Source organism: Octodon degus, unplaced genomic scaffold (assembly GCF_000260255.1).
Source record: "Octodon degus isolate 3935 unplaced genomic scaffold, OctDeg1.0 scaffold00043, whole genome shotgun sequence".
In the NCBI taxonomy this organism is placed as follows: Eukaryota; Metazoa; Chordata; class Mammalia; order Rodentia; family Octodontidae; genus Octodon; species Octodon degus.
The window spans coordinates 4,868,697-4,885,895 of NW_004524619.1; the positions used below are offsets into that span (position 1 = coordinate 4,868,697).

At 47.5% G+C, this 17,199-nt stretch overlaps 1 protein-coding gene and 1 non-coding gene across 7 annotated transcripts in view; one reads left to right on the forward strand and one right to left on the reverse strand.

Moving 5' to 3' along the window:
• Positions 1 to 17,199, reverse strand: part of Flnb (filamin B) — a 156,659-nt gene that overhangs the window by 44,905 nt on the left and 94,555 nt on the right. For all 6 annotated transcript variants that reach the window (XM_004631611.2, XM_004631610.3, XM_004631612.3 and 3 more), the window contains exons 12-21: positions 14,124 to 14,317; positions 12,784 to 12,897; positions 12,002 to 12,145; positions 11,654 to 11,777; positions 11,189 to 11,349; positions 10,040 to 10,130; positions 9,645 to 9,814; positions 4,473 to 4,590; positions 1,693 to 1,955; positions 294 to 891 (exon numbers count right to left, since the gene is read on the reverse strand). In XM_004631611.2, the coding sequence (XP_004631668.1) occupies positions 294 to 891; positions 1,693 to 1,955; positions 4,473 to 4,590; positions 9,645 to 9,814; positions 10,040 to 10,130; positions 11,189 to 11,349; positions 11,654 to 11,777; positions 12,002 to 12,145; positions 12,784 to 12,897; positions 14,124 to 14,317 (1,977 nt within the window). The remainder of the gene's footprint in view (positions 1 to 293; positions 892 to 1,692; positions 1,956 to 4,472; positions 4,591 to 9,644; positions 9,815 to 10,039; positions 10,131 to 11,188; positions 11,350 to 11,653; positions 11,778 to 12,001; positions 12,146 to 12,783; positions 12,898 to 14,123; positions 14,318 to 17,199) is intronic.
• Positions 15,488 to 15,594, forward strand: LOC111816883. The gene has a single exon (XR_002821206.1). It is a non-coding gene; the product is annotated as a U6 spliceosomal RNA (small nuclear RNA).

Sequence of the window (17,199 nt, forward strand, 5' to 3'; positions counted from 1 at the left end):
CAAAAAAATATCTAAAAAAAAAAAAAATAAAACAAAAATAATTTTTTTTTCAGTGAAGTATCAACAATAAAACATGTTGTTTTCATATTAAAAAAAAAAAACACCAAGATTACTGAATTTTTACCATTGAAATGAGAAAATGTGCTGATGATGCTGGGCACCTTTCCCAGTGGGAGACAGAGAACAGAGCCAGGCAGTTGGGTGGCCTCTGGAAAGGCAATGTGCCCTGCTCTGTGAGTCTCTGGTGGCCCTTAAATGCCAGCATGCCCCTCTCCCCTGTCTATAAGACCTACCTTTGCCTTCAATTCCTGGCCCAGAGACCCTGACTCTGCTGGTGTCCACAGCGGGATCCACCTTGACCCGGGCAGGGAAGTGCGGCACAAGCTCGCCGCCATACTTCATAGTCAGCGTGTACATGCCGGCTGTCAGCGGCACGTAGGTCACTGCGTAGGTGCCATCTTTGTTGTTCTGAATGCTGACTTCGGCTTTTGCTCCTGAGTCCGAGACGGCTTCCAGGCCCAGGGTGCCAGGACCCGCTTCCGAACAGTCCACGCTCAGGAACCCAGCTTCCCCCACTTTGCCCTGCTCCAGGCCAGGCCCCGAAGCCACAACCTTGGTCGGGTCAAATGGCATCTCAATGTCAGCTTTAAAGGGGGAGCCAGGTATGTGGACTTCTTCAAAGAGAATGTTCACAAAGTACTCTCCAGGTTTTGTGGGAAGGTAAGACACAGAGCAGGTGCCGTCGCCATTGTCAGAGCACTCGATTTTGGCCTCGCAGGGACCTTCCACAGTTAGGCCTAAGCCTCCCGTTCCGGCTCCTTTGGTGTCAATGGTGAACTCAGCAGGCTTGCCCACGAGGCCACCTTCAAGGCCGGGCCCGTGTGCCTTCACCTATTTCAACCAAAAACAGAAGTCAAACTCTGCCTGTAGCTGGGTGCTCCTACTCAGTCGGCACTACAGTCTGTCACTTCCATTGAGCACACCCCAGCTAAGTGGCCCTTCTTCCCAGAGCCCCACACCTCGCTGAGTGACACATACCACAATGTACTCAATACTACAAGGGGCAAATGACTGAAGAGCACTTAATTGAAAGCTATGGGTTGGAGGCACGGCCGCTGGCACAGGAACAGGAGTGAGTGGAGACGGCAGGTCCCCTCCCCCAATCCTGGCTCTTCTGAACAGCAGGGCTGGACCTGAGACCTAACAGCTCGTCCAAACACAGGAAGGCTTTCATGAATTTCAGTGCGGCTCTGGCTGCTGGGCCTCGTTCAATAAATTCTGGGTACTCAAAAAGTGAGCTATATTTAAAAAACAGGAAGAGGTGAAACACTCATCTCTAAGTCCATAAGTGAGACAACTTTGTAGATTCATGCCATTCAGGCAAACCGGAAATACCTTGGAGTCAGGGGTATCAGAAGAAATCATAAAGGGGGTTGCATCTGTCACCTCTTCCTTATAAGCTGGCTTTGAAGCAAAGACCATCATTGTAGGACTCAAGGACAAGAGTCCCTCACCAAAAGCTCACAACCAGTAAGAGAAGGAACAGGTTGTATCCCACCAGCCCGGGGGACAATTCTCACAGACTGAACCACTGTTAGCCATTGAGAACACAAAATGACTTCCTGACCATGGGGCTGTGGCATCATATTTGAGGACAATGGGACACATTCTGGAACAAAAACAAAAGCTGACCTTGGTGGGGTCGGGTGGCAGTGAGGCCTCCACTGTGTAGGGGCTCCCAGGCACAGGGTGTCCATCGTAAGTCACGTCTACGGCGTACAACCCCTCTTCCCGAGGGATGAACTTGGCTGAGCTGCTCTCACGGCCCACCACAGGTGCCAACAGGCAGGGCACAACCTTCCGAGAGGGGCTCAGGATTGTCACATCCAGCTTTCCCTGGCCTCCTGCCCCGCGGGTGTCAATGGAGAATTCCTGATCCTTCCCCACCTCGACTCCTGGGAAAGGGAACAAGCCAGAGTGAGGAGCTGTCCCTTGTGAGAGAATCAACAATTGAATTCTCTGGACATGGAGCTTTACCTCAGGTTCTACAACAAGCAATAACTGATACAGAGGACAAAATGTGAGGCCTTCACATTTCAGCCTTAATAACAACAACCAGCACAGAAACAATGACTAACAGTGATAAGAGCTATCATTTACTAAATTCATTTTATATGCAAGCACAAATATGGCACATTATCCGCTTTGGTTTCTCAACACAATGTAGGGAGTGCTTATTATTAACAAACAGCAGGAGATGGAGAAAAAGGCTCAGAGAGGTTAATTTGTCTAAGATAAGACATATCCAGCAGGCCACATAGAGGACTCAAACCTAAATTTATCTGACTCTACAATCTGTTTTTCTGGACAGAAAGTTGTATCTGATACTGTTCTCTTTACTTACTTTTGATGTGAACCTCCTATCAAAACAGCCGCATAGGTACCTGTTTTATCTACTGACTCTTGGCAGGAAAATTCTGGCAGGAAAATTTGATCCTGCAGCCAACCATCCCCCAAGAAGGCCAAAGCCGCAGAGCAGGTAAAGGCAGGCAGGCACACAGCAGTTCTCAGAATGGACTTAAGGTGATCTGTGAAAGGTCTCTGCAAAGCAAGGCTGCAGGACACCCAGTGTTACACTTGACAACATCAAGGAAAGGACTTCAACACGACCCAGGGATCCTGACTCTGGGGTGTACGATGCTGCCAAAATGAACACTGCAAGAATCCAAGCGAGAGGTCTCGAAGCTCTACAATCCAAAGGGAAAGAAGGTTTCCCTACTTGGCATCCTGCTTTTCCTGTTCACAAGTCAAATCTCTCAGTGCACTGAGGAAGGCGTGCAAGGGGACATGTGACAGAGTTGAGCAGTGACCATTCTTGTGGTCAGAGCAGGCTGCCGTGGCCAAAAAAGCCAACACACTGAGCTCTCACTCTGCAGACTCTGAGGCTGAGAACTAGTCTTGTCCACAAGTTGTACATCCTGGTCACAGGTCAATAAAAGTGCTCACCAAGGACACTACTGAGACCCTGGAGGAGCTGTGACAGAGCACACAGGAGGTCAGTATCATATGCTCTTGCCCAGCTGGGTGGTGGCCCTGTGGCCAGGCCCTTGGGTGCCACTGAGGTACATCCAGGTTGGGGCCACCAATGCAAGGGAGGCCATAAGTGTGAACGACACACGGCTGATTTCAAATGCAGGCTGGAGATGGGTGGGTCTAGCAGGATAATTCAATATTAACACTGCTGAGTGCTTTCTCCTGGCATGCCTATATGGGTAGCTGCAGGGAGGGCGTGTGGAGGGGGAAGTGAAATGATAATTTTGGTCAACTCTAGGAAGGAGGAGAAGTGATGGGTAACGTGGAATTAACTCAACTGTAATATTTTAAATGAAAAATGGATTTATAGGGCTGGGGAGATAGCTCAGTGGTCTAAACGCCTGCCTGGCAAGCGCAAGGACCCAGGTTTGATCCCCAGTACCATATGCCATGCCCGCCCCTTGCTGTGAGCTGGACACTGACACCAGGAGTGCTGGTACATGCCTATAATCCCAGCACTGGGGAGGCTGAGATAGGAGGATCACTATGAGTCTGAGCTGTGTAGTGAGACCCTGTACCAAATAAATAAATAAATAAATAAATAAATAAATAAGAGATTTTTTTTTATATATTACTTGTATACAAAATAATTTTATGGGCATCGTAAAGCAGAGTATTAAGTATATGGGGGTTCATGTAAGATTGCTCTTCAATTTTATACATTAGAAATGCTCCACAATAAATACAATTTTAAACTTGGCTTGGTGGTGCTGTAATCCCAGCACTCAGGAGGCTCACGCAGGAGGACTGCCATGAGTTTGAGGCCAACCTAGACTGTACAGTAAGACCCTGACAAAACAACAAAAACAAAATTTGAGAACTTAAAGAGTAAAATGAGTGTACAAGATCCCTAACAAGCTAAAGGAACACTGGGAAAAGGCAGAGGGCAGAGAGTGGGGTGCACTGTGGTTGTGGTTCCTGAGTGCCGGGGACCTGACTTTTATGCCTGACTCTCAACCTAAACACGGTTCAAATGGCCAGGCTATTTGACACAGCTAGAAACTCCTCCGAAAGAACATGCCTCAGCCTTTCACTTTAAGGAAAACTCCCCACAGCGATGTCAGCAGTTATTAAGGGCTGACTGTGTGCCAGCCTCTAAATTATTAGCTCATTTAATTTTCATGATATTCCCATGAATGTTTTTTAGCACCCTGCCCTGCCCCCTACACCCTGACAAATTAAAAACTGAGTCCCGGGGAGGCTCAGTGGCAGATGGCTCACAACGCTGTTTCACAACACAGCTCGCCTTCAGACCCGGGCCCGCCCACAGACCCAGGTCTAACTGCAAGGTCTTGTTCCACACATTTGCTTCCCTGTAAATTCCATCTTTTGAAGGACCCGCCAGCCCTGTGACCCTCCTCTGTCCAGCAGACACTTACTGTTTTCCAGCCCGTTGATCTTTATCTTGCTCAGATCCAGCGGAGCAGCGACACCCACAGTGAAAGGGCTTTTCGGGATTGGATCGCCGCCGTAGCTCAGCAGAACCTGCATAGCGCCCTGGAAGGAGAGAACAAAAGCACACCCTTGGCTGCCAGCACACAGCCTTGGTATTTAAATCTGCCCCCCAGACCCTTCATTCCTCCCAGACAGGGTGGATGTACAAAGCATCTGCTACTTTTTTTAATGCTTTTGACCACTGGCAAGAACAACAGAGACATCAGATCAAGTCAGAGCAGCTCATAACCACAGGGACGACTTAATGAGTGGCTGGCACTGCAGTGGGAGCTTTACACGTTTCCTCAATTCAATCTCAAAAGAAACCTAAGGCGAAGTTCCTACCGACCTCCCCATTTTCCCATGCTAGGAATGGACAGCTTGGCAAAATGTAAGCACCCTGCCCCTTCTGCCCCACTTCCTAACCTGCATCCACGACCTCCCCTCCCAACACAGCCAATCCCAGCCACTGGGCCTCAGGCCACTAAGCAAACCGAACCAGTTTTTCCACATCCTGGCAATCGGTTCCAGGCCACCAGGATGCAAAAGGGAACTGCAGTCGTTCACCCTCAGCAGAAGCATTCTTTCTTCAACTAGCACACAGTGTCTCACTGTTGATTCCTCTGAAGGAGAAAAAGCCCCAAGTGCCAAGGCGCGCTGTGCCATGGGATCAGGAGGCCCCTTTGCTGGGGACCTGGGGCTCCAGAGGGAAGGAATAGCCACGCCTGCCACTGCAGCTCTCCCACAAGTTCTGGGCCACATTCTTTCCTCCAAGTCCACCTAGTCCCCTCCCCACAAGCCAAGGCTTGGAAAAGCCACTGCCACTCAAAAGATCAAGGTCCCCTCACCTCACTTGTCCAGGCGCAACTTAAGGGACATGGAGACAGAGCTGATCCCCACCCCGCGCTCCCACTGACCTCCAGGCCCTGCTGAAAGCTGTCACTGATAAAGAAGCGTTGAATGGATGTAGCTTTTGGCATGTGTCCTTTTTTTCTCACATTCCTTTTGTAATAAAGAAGGGGGGAAGCCAAGAAAAAAAGTGGCTACATCAATGAAGAGGAAAGGATTGCTTGTCCAGAATTTTTAACACTGCATCCAAAACCAACAGGCCCCCTACATCCAGCGTATAGCATTTCATGGTCAGATGCGTACAGGTCAAACACAACAGGGCTGAGAGCCAGCCAAGAGACAGCAAAGGGCTCCTGGTCATGTGTAATGAAAGCTTGATTTGTGGCTCCATCCTCCTTGGTATTCCCAACTCCTCAATTTGCCCCAACCCCTAACTCCTCAACAGCGAGCCTGAAGGCTAATAAGGAATCCTGGACACACCTCCTTCTCCCCAGCCCCCAGAAGTCTTCTGGCTACTTCCTGAAGTGCCAAGGAGAGAAGGAAAAATTTTCTTCCAGTTAAGCCTGTCTATCCCATAAAAGAAAGTATGCTCTCATGACCTGTCACAAAAGCAATGAAAAACTCAGGGATGTGGCGCAGGGGCACGAGTGCCTGCCTAGCAAGTGCAAGGTCCTGAATTTGATTCCCAGTACAAAAAAATAAACTCAGAAAATTTGCTGTATAGGGGCTGGTGAGATGGCTCAGTGGTCTAAAGCACCTACTTAGAACAAGCTTAGCAAAGCACATGGACCGTGGTTCAATCCCCCAGCACCACATGCCAGCCAGCCCTGCCCCCAGGCGGGCTGAGCTGGCCACACACACACATAAATAAATAAAATAAATTTAAAAAAAAAGAAAAGAAAAAGAAAATTTGCTGTATCTTAAATAACCTAACAGCAAAAAAGAAAAAACCTCAGAGATTTACACTCCCGAGGCCTACAGCATTTCTGGTGCACACCCGAGGCCAAGTAAGCAACGGACTGTGCTTTCTGTAGGAGTTTTACTCTACACCCTTCTGAGCTCTGACCCTTATTCTGTAAAACACAGGTACATGAGGACCCCACTGACAGAGGAACCCTGAGCAGCCCTGGCCCCCACACTAGAACACTTCTGGGCAGAGCTTGCTGTCCTAGGAGGTTCTAAGGTTTCCTGAAGTTGCCACAGTATCCCGAGGAGCATCTGATTCCTAGTGGTTCCTAATACACACAGCATGTCACAGAGCTGCTGCCGCCAGCTTTGTCCCAAACTGCTCCGTGGAGGGGAGCGTGGACTGAGAACTTTAAGCCACATCAGGCCACAGATAACCAAAGGCCAAGAAGGCAAGGACCTCAGGAAAACCATTGCCTTTCTATGAAATCCAGCCTGGGCCTGACCTCTGGGAGTGCCCCATGTCCACTCCTCTAAGGCACAAAGACCTCTGAGCACTGCGAAACAAACGGTCACTCCAGGCACCAGAGCTCTTGCAAGTGATCAGTGTGGACCCCAGCAGGACAGAGCAGCTGCTTTGTGGGTGCCAAGGAGCAAAAGCCAGCAATCGGGCTGGGGAATGACACACAGTCAGCACCCTGAGGGGACGCACCCACCCCATACAGGACATGCCCACACATCACACCAAGCAGCTGTTTCTGGAAAGATCCAGCCTATGATTGCCCTAAACCACCATGAGAAGGTGTCCCATAGGCAGCAGTCCTCAATGACGTCTGCCTCCCCCCATGCTGGAGATGACATTCCAACTGACCCAAACCTCTTTATCACACCAAAAGCAAAATTTCCTTCACCTGATCTTGAACTTGCAGCTGCTCCTGAGAAAAAGGGTTCAAAGGACAAGGGACACAGGCCAGCCAGGCTCTTCTATCACCTCACAGTGTCCCCAGACTCCTCTGGTTGTAATCTAGGTGCCAAGTTGGTTATTCACTCTTTCACCCCCCAATCCATTCAGGGCACTGATGGCGCCAGGGCTGTTGCTTGGGGCCAGGGCTGAGAATATGCTTGTAGGACATGACACCCTATGGTCAGGACACTCACAACCCAAGAAGACAAGAGTCACTGTTTTCTCTGCCATAGAGAAATGTGAACAATGGCAAGTGGGCCAAATAATGAAAACCATAATCTTGTTATTAAATGACAAGTAAAACTCTGAGAAGTACTGTGAAATCTACACACACAAAAGGCAACAATTGATACCAACATGCCACCCAGCTCTTTTGGACAAACAGCCCTCCAAGAGGCAGGCTACTGCGCATGCCAACCGTCTGCAAACCTGCTCTCAGAAAAGCAGATGCATTTGACCTTGAGGTGACCCAGGCAATAGATTCTCCCATCCTTTCAGGCAGGTATAGGTCAAACTCTGATCGCAACTTACCTTCCAACAGCTCAGGAAAACACAAAAAGGTATATAGATACAGAATAAAGCAAAACAATGGTCAGCATGCATGACAGTAGCTTTGTGGTACGTCCTCCCTCAGGAGCATGGAGAACGGCCACAAAGATACTACAATGTCCAGGTGGCACTTGCGGTGCTCAGGCCCCAGCAGTCCTCAGCGCAGTCAGAAAGAAAATAATTACCTGCTTACCACTGAGTAGGCTGCTGAGAAAAGAGCAGTCTAGCAACAAAAGAATCCATTTTGCTATTACCATAAGGACTCACTCATTACAATTTTTTTGTTTTGTTTTTTGAGACAGGGTTTCACTATGTAGTTTAGGTTGGCCTTGAACTCACAGCGATCCTCCTGCCTCAGGCTCCCAAGTGTTGGGATGACAAGCGTGTGCCACCATGCCCAGTTCACTCATTATAATTTTTTTAAAGCACTGTAACTAGCAAGTCTGAAGATTCAAGGCCACATTTCTAGACCAACATATAACTGCATAAGAGAGCTCCTTACACTGCCTGGAAAATTCTCATAAAAAAGATGTAATCTGTAAGGATGTGCAGCCCGCAAGGAAAGGGAAGAGCCACCTGCGCCCCATTCTCACTGTACCCCTTGTTAAGAGTGCCAGAGATGGGCTGGTGAGATGGCTCAGTGGTCTAAAGCACCTACTTAGAACAAGCTTAGCAAAGCACAGGGACCACAGTTCAATCCCCCAGCACCACATGCCAGCCAGCCCCGCCCCCTGGTGGGCTGAGCTGGCCACACACACACACAAATAAATAAATAAATAAATAAAATTTAAAAAAAAAAGTGCCGGAGAGGAGGGCGCACAGCCCCGCCTTCTCATCCTACAAATGGCGTCCCACCCAGGCAGCTCTTTCCCTTCCACATGAACAAACCTCCAAGGCTTGAACAATGCTTACATGCTTACAGTATCAGGTGTGAGAATTAAAAGCCTAGGCTTTTCTCCTAGGATGCCTGTGTCCTGGCCTATGAACATGAAGAAAAATAAAATTTTAAATAAAGTACGGAATGTCAGCTCAGCAAGAAGAAAAGAGCTGTGGAGACGGTAGTCGTGGCTGCACGACGCCATGTGCGTTCATCCTGCTGAAGGGTGCCTTTGACATGGCTAAGATGGTAAATGGCACACAGAGCGCACGACAAAAAAATGAGTTACTAAAATTTTTAGGCACATCTTATATAGAAGAGCAGTTCTTTTTTAGCCCCTTACTGCGTGAAATAATCAGGGTGAAACAGCCTAAACGGCAAGACAGACCTAAACTCCTACGTTTTGTAAAAGGGAGCAATTACTTGCTGCCCTAAATAACGCTTCAGGCCTTAGGGACTAAGGCTGAACTGGCTCTTTGAGCGAAGACTCCATTAAAACACCTCATAAAAAGGAAAACATAAAACTGAGCTAAAAGGGGCGATAAGGAAAAACGCAGGTGTGGCAGCTCTTTCTCCTGGAGTCAGGAACAAGGGACTCAGAGGCAGCTGGAAAAGGAAGCCAGTGTGTGTGCGTGCGTGCGTGCGTGCGTGCGCGTGCGCGTGCGTGTGCGTGTGTGTGTGTGTGCGTCCGTCCTGCTAAGGTGGGTGTTGGAAAAACATAGGCTTGGGCTTCTAAATATCAAAACCCAAAAGGTGGGCAATGTGGGAACGGTTTCCTGCTCGTTCACAGGATCCTACAGGCCATGTGGACGGCACCTAGCAAGCTCTGGTCAGGGCTCCTGGAGAGACATGGAAGGGAAGGCAGGGGGAGCCACCCCCAGGGCACGGTGCCCCCACCACTGCAGATGCAATCCTCAGGTCTGAGTCCAGCACCAGGTAGGCCTGGCCAGCCAGAATAGCAGAGGCAGCTACCTGCTGGGTGGGTGTGTATTTCACAGTGTGTGAGTAATCGTAATTGTCAATGATGTCCAAGTCCTTCACCGCGTCGCCAGGAAGAGGGCCGCTGAACTGCACGTTGAGTGGGGCTTTCCCAGCACCCTTGGTGTAGACGGTGAAGTGGGTCGGCTTTCCATTCTCCACACCTAGAAGGAGAGGGGGACATGAGGGAGACCAGGCCAGCTGGAACAGTCTCACTTTTAGAACCAGTCTGACAGGTTCACCCACAGCACGCTAGCATGGAGCCAGGGAGAAGGCCCAGGCTCAAACAGGCATGCTGTCCCTGCCTCCATCTGAGCCCAGGGGTGAAGAGAGAAATCCCTCCACACCCAGGCCCTGAACCCAGGACGGCCTCACCCATGCCATCTTACCTGTTCTGCTGAGCCCTGGGCCTTCCGCCTTCACTTTGCTGGCATCATGGGAAGGGTCAACTTTGACTCGGAAAGGGCTGGCGGGGATTTCCTGTAGCAGAGACACTGTCTCAGATGGAAAGCCCCTGAGCTACCGCCAGAGCTTAGCCTTCTACCCAAACGCACGAGGCGAAGCTTAGCCCATCTGGCAGCAGGTGGTGAGCAAACTTCCATCGCACACTTGAGCATTAGTAAGGCCACGAGAGGCTGCTATTCATGCCTGCAGCCCTGTGAGGATGAACAAATCCGAGGGCTCTGAACCCCTCCTCCAGATGGTGGGCACTGAGCATGAAAAAAATACTATACAGAGGAAGACCCAAACTAATGAGAATATATAGGATTCTAGGAAGGAGATACCAAGGTGCTACAGGAATACAAAGACAGAAACAGAACAATCATAATTCCTCAGAAAACATGTTGCAGAGTGCCAGGATAAAGGCAAAAGAGGCGAAGTCAACTCAAAACCAGGACATTGGGGGCCGGGGAGATGGCTCAGTAGAAGGAACGCTTGCTTGGTAGGCACAGGGGCCTGAGTTCAATCCCTGGTTCCGCCATAAAAAAAAAAAAAGAAAAAGAAAAAGAAAAAAAAGAAATGACATTTATGCACAAAACTTTCTCCTGAGGATCCTGTTATTAAGTAAAGGTAGTTTTAATTGGAAGAATTTCAGAAGTCCTGTTTCCATGTTCCACTGAGCCATCTTCCCAGCCCCCTCTACCAATCAACACTATCACACACCTGACTTCAAACACTTCTCCCTATAAAAGTGTAAGGGTGGGGCCACAGCGACCGCTTCAAAGACATTAAAGAACAACACGGCTCGCAGTTACTTGAGCTTCAGTCAGAAGGCTGATGAAAGCTTACAACGAATCTGTCTCCAGTCCTACTTTTATACACTAATACACCAACTCACTTCTGTTATATGCAGTAGAAAACTTGGTTCTAAGTATTTGTTTCCTTCTTGGTTTTAAGGAACCAGAAAGAAAAATTCTTGAACAGTGTTCTCAAGATACCTTCCTGTTGTTTAAAAAACAAAAGGAAAAAATGCACACAGGTGACCAGAAAGAACCCAGGACCCTCCCACCTGTCCACTCTCAGGCCCCAACACACACCTGTGACGCAAAGAGAACTTTGATCGTGTATCGCCCGGTGGCGGGAGGCACGTATTTGACTGTAAATGTGTCATTAGCATTGTGAATAATGTCAAAATCCACATCTTCCTCGTCTTCACTTAACACCCGGGCATCACACTTAATGCCAACGCTGACATCACCTGGAACAGACCAGCTTATTAAAGCAACACTGTACAAGAAACAGCATGTCCTGAACGTTCACTTCCACAAGAGCAACAGAGTAGCTCTAAGTAAAACACCTAAGAAAGGGAGGCTATTCAGTCAGGGCTTTGGAAAAGGAATGAAGGACATTATCAAGAGCATGACACAGAAGCTCATTAACGAACAATTACCTATCTACACAGACTACTTCCTGGTTCAAAGGTCACTCTCCTCCAAACACTGTAAAAAGAACTTTCTTTCAAAGAAGCAATAATCACCAGGCTATGAGAAGCCTGTTCTCACCTTCCCCAGCCTCAGTACAGTCCACTGTAAAGTGAGTGGGCTCGTTGGCCTTCAGACCACTTCTTTCCACGCCTGGCCCGAACACTCTGACCTTCTGAGGATGGCTACCTTGCCCAATGTTGACCTAAAGAAGACATTGAGAAAAGTATCAAGTGGTTCTATTGGACCCAGAAAAACACTGTTACTAACTGTCCTGTGGGGCAGTCCAGATTATTCTGCCCTACAGACCCCCCACCTTTCAGGGCCCACCGAGGACTGGCTCTTTCCTCACAAGTACTGTGGCCGTCAGGCACAGAGCCCAGATACAGCAACAAAACACACTTTTTTATACATCGCCTCACCACCTACCCTGTAGGGGCTATGTGGGATGTTCACACCGCCCCAGACCACAGCAATGGTGTGCTTGATAGGTTTAACCGGGGTGTACGAGCAGGCATACGTGCCATCCATTCGGGTTTTCATCTGTATGTCAATTGGCTGGCCTTCCCCATCCTGCAAAAGAGCCAAATTTAGGAAGAGAGGGGTCCTCAGCTGTCTCAACCAAGTAGGCCACCATGACCCCCTGAAACAGCCAAGGGATTACCTGCTTAACCAACAAAAACCCAATGGGGCAGACACAGTGGGCCATGTTCTCATTCCACAAGGTCTACAGGTGATAAAATGCCACATCCTTTTTTGTTTTTTGAGACAGGGTCTCACCATGTGGCTCAAGTTAGTCTCAAATTCTTGGGCTCGAATGATTTTCCCACCTCTGCCTCCCCAGTACCAGCACTACAGGTGCATGCCATTTACCCTACTTGATCGTTAATCATTATGTCCTTTTCCACGTCAATCCCTACATTCAAATTCTTTGGTCAACTACTTTAGATAAACATGTTTTCAACTCTGTTTATAAACTTTCCATAGTAATCTAACACAGGCCTTTTTCCCACCAAATGCAAATTATCATGTTGATGGAAAAATCCCTTTCTTTATTTGATGTTAGTCTCAACCCCCGCTTAACTCCATAATATAGTCCTATTATTATTCCCAACCATGGATGAGGAAGAAAACTGAAGATCCACTTCACACAACGTGCCATTCCACTGCCAGTCTCACAACTGCCTGCACAGGGGGCCCCCTAAACGTACCTGAGCGTAAATCATTAAGGGAGCTTTCCCAGCATCTTTAGGGTCCACGGTGAACTCAGCACGGTTGTTGACGATGCACCCAGATTTCTCCAAACCCGGCCCATATGCTTGGACCTGAGGCAAAAAGCCAGTAATGATTCTCTTTCTGTGCAGCACCCTAACCGAGCCCCTAGCAGTGACGGCAAGCTTTACAGATGCCAAGTGCCCGGACTGTAACCCCCAAATCCACTTATTTATCACAAAACGGGCAACATTACAATTAAACCTGAATGCTTGGCTGCTGGGGTGATGCTGACAGAGAGGGCTGCGTGCTCACCGCAACATGCAAGCCACAGGTCCACTGCCACTACCGCATAGGACAACTGGCATTCAAGGGGGGAGAAAGAGCTCGGGACTGGCTTTACTGTATCCATGTGAAGGTGGCTATGGGAAGGAAAATGCTCAAGTCGGCTGTGACTTTAAAATAAACACTAGTAGGACTGAGGACATGGCTCCACAGTAGAGCACTTGCCCAGCATACACAGGCCACAGGGTCAATCAGCAGCCCCACAAAATAAAATCAACGAAACAGTACCACCCAGGCTAGTGTGGCCAGCACTGTGTGTTGAGAACATATGAAGCTGTCTTTATGGCCTCCCCAACACGTATCATTCTGAACCAACAGAAAGAACTTCTAGGAACTTCTGGTTATGCTCAATTTCTAGGCTCAGAATCTTTACCATGAACAGCATCCCAAAACTCTGTAGTTCCGGGATAGTCAAGGAATAATGGATGCTCAAGGAAAGACTTAGGTCAAGCCCACACGGACACCAGCCCTGACACAACTGCCCAATGGTCCTGCCGCAGCACACGGGGTGAGGGTCACTTCCAATCAATGGGCCAGGCAGGCTCAGGCAAGATGCAAAGAAGCCCTCAGAAACACTGCTCCAACCCAAGAGAAGGGGAGCTGGAGGTGGGACAGCTGAGACAATCTATGAGTATATTGACAATCTATGTTGAAATTATAACTAAAAAAAAAAAAAAAAAGGCAAGAATGGAATATAGTGGTCGGGTTACAACATACTAGCAGCTCTCGGGTCCCCTTCATAGATAGGTCAGGCATGGCACCAAAGGCTATGGCTTCTCCATCTCCCCAGATGCTCTGGGAAGCAGGTGCCAGTACCAAGCGCCTGCTTGGTAGAGTGGTGCATTACTTGCCCAAGGTTAGGTGTTGAGTGTACAACCCAAAGATCTCAAAGGGTATCTGCCATCTCTCAACATCCCGATATGGCAACTCTCAGGGGTTAGGGGAGGGTGAGGGGTCAGGGGAGAGAAGAAAGTGACAAGTGAGGGTGGCTCACCAGGTCTGGGTTGTAGTCTCCCGTGGCAGGGCGGATGAGGGCCATGTATGGGCTGTCTTTTATGTCCTCATCATCACACATGATGTGCACGGCATATTCTCCAGGCTCCTTGGGCCAGTATTTGACATCACATGATCCATCATTCTGGTCATCATACTCGATCTTTGCCTGGGAAGGGCCTTCAATGGCAAAGCCTGAGGGGTAGGATAGAAAGGCCTCCTGGTTATACTGCAGAAAGGATCTGTCTTAGGTCACTACCAACTCATTGTTTCTACTTTCCAAAGAGCCAAATCTCAGCAAGAGCACTGAAATCTGTGTCCCCTTTGCATAAAACCAATGTTACCGAGCCCTCGCTAAAGATGGAAGGGTTGGCATAGTTGCTTTGGTTTTTTACATCAAACCTTTCTATCAGCAATACATCAACAGGACCTGAAAGCCTTAAACCAGAGCCTGCTCCTTGCCCCATCAAACCTACTTCTGGGCCTTTACTTGAAGGAGATAACAGAGGGTTCATACTCAGTATTATTTATATAGCACAACTTTGGAAATAACTGAAGAACCCAACAAGAGAAATACCCATACAATGGCATTCCATGTATGCCATGGAAAATGAAGACATACCCTATATTTGAAGCATGCATATACTTACAAAGAATTCCCCTAAATAGTGTATGTGAGAAGTCAACATCTGTATGTGTATAGGGGCAAAGTCCGGAAGGATAGACCAAAAGGTTTAACAGAAGACTAGAAGGATGTGTCAAGATGGTTAGTTTTTCTACTAGGGAACATTAAATATGGTACATTTTTCTCTCCTTTGCTTATTGCTCTACCTAAATCAGGGCCACTAAAGTAAAGCACCAAGGCCAAATCTGGCTTATTGTCTGTTTTAGTAATTAAAAGTTCCTGGAGCATGGCCATTCATTTATATTTTCACCAGATGTGGCGGCACATGCCTGTAATCCCAGCACGTAAAAGACTGAGGCAGGGGGATTGCTGAGAGTTTGAGTCCAGCCTGGGCTACATAATGAGTTCAAAACCAGGCTACATTACAAGGCAAGACCCTATCTCAAAACCAAAGTAAAAACCATAAACAAAAGACATTTGTGTATGGCTGCTATCAGGTTAAAAGTGACAGATTTACAAGAATAGTCCTTATTCCTAATCTAAAATGATCCAATAAGCCAGGTATAGATGGTAGTGTATGCCTATAATCCCAGCACTGGGGAGGATCATCACAAATCTGAAGACAGCCTGGGCTACACAGTGAGTAAGTTCAACTGAACTACCTACAGAGACCCCATCTCAAAATACACACACACACACACACACACACACACACACACACAGTTTATATTAAAAATATAGTGCTCGCTTTGGCAGCATATATGCTAAAATTGGAACAATACAGAGAAGATTAGCATGGACACTGCGCAAAGATGACATGCAAATTTGTGAAGCGTTCCGTATTTAAAAAAGAAACAAAGAAAATATATTCAGTTCTGCACTGAAGAATGTATATACCTTCCCAAGTTTTTTTTTTAATTATATAATAAACTTTATTCAAAACTTACTGAAAGACTTTTCCACTGGTTATTTATGTTTTACTGATTATGTTAGTAAAAGCTTTTCTTTTTTCCAGTGCCAGAGACCAAACCAATAGCTTTGCACATATGAGGCAAGCACTCTTAGACACTAAGCTACATCTCCAGCCCTTTTATATTTTATTTTAAGGTAGATCTCACTAAATTATCCAAGCTGACCTTGAACATGTGATCCTTCTGCCTCAGCCTCCAGACGAGCTGGGATTACAGCCATCCCCAACTTTCAAATGTTAGTAAAATTCACTTATTGGTTAGCCTAAACTAAGGGTCAGTCAACAGTATTTGCTAAGTGCCTACCATGCCCCAAGTTCTGTTTAGGCATGACAGCCCGAACCAAAGCCCCTGCCCTCCAGGGAGCACGGACAGGTGAGGGCTGGAAGCAAGAGGCAGTGGGCAACTGGAAGGGTCATCGGCTTGGATCTGCGGGTTTTGAGGCTGAAATAAAGAACTTCACCTATTCTTTTAAAATAAGGTTTTAAAATAAGGCTGTCTTCTTTTAAAATAAGGGTTTGTTGACTCTTACTGTGGAAAAGGAATTTTTAGGACACGCCAATAAAACAGGAGAAGTTTTATTAGATATAGAGATTCAGGACGCACTTAAGAGCAGAGTGTGGGTATTGAAAGAAATGAGAACCTGCCAGAAGCTGGACTGGGGCACAGGGAAAGGGGCACCTTTCAGATAGGCGACCTAGGACGTGCATTTCTATGGTCAAGTCATGGAACAGGCCATTTATCTATGCTTCAAGTTGAGAATGCTGTTGTCAATGTGGCTGATTTTTTTCGGAGGTTGGAGGAAGGGCAATTTGTAGGTGCAATTTACAGGTAAAAAGAACAAGGCCAGTGTCTGGAATTAAAGAATTTAACACTATTAGGACAGGTTCACAAGTTAGGAAGGCCCCCAGGAGCAAAAGAAAAAGCTTGACTTGAAGCTGCTGTTTTCCTTAGAGGTACTGTACAAGTTGAAAATTCTCAATTTCCTTGCATTTTTTTACCTCTTCTTTTTTTTTCTTTTTTTTTGGTGGGGGGGGGGGATCTTGCTTCACCATCCTCAACCCATCCCCTGACTTTGGTCCCTTATTTTTAAGGAGTCGTAGGAGGGAGACTAAAGATCTGGATGGAACTGTTTTAGGCTGTTTTGGCCCTGTCTAGCTCAGAACCAAAAGTCTCATCTTGACAGATTTAAAGTAGACATAGGAATAGTGGGGTTTTGGGGGTTTTTTGGAAGAACCATCTTGTTTGGACATTCTGAAAAAGGCAAGGGCATACAAGGCATTAGCTAACAACAATAATAGATTACATTACATAAAAGAATTTTACTAGTGGACTGGCAAGCTCGCCGGACTAAAGTGCCTGCTTAGGCAAGCTCAGGCAAGCACAGGGACCAGTGGTTCCATTCCCAGCACATGCTGTGCCAGCCCTGCCCTGGGACACACACACACACACACACACACACACACACCAATAGTAATAATAAT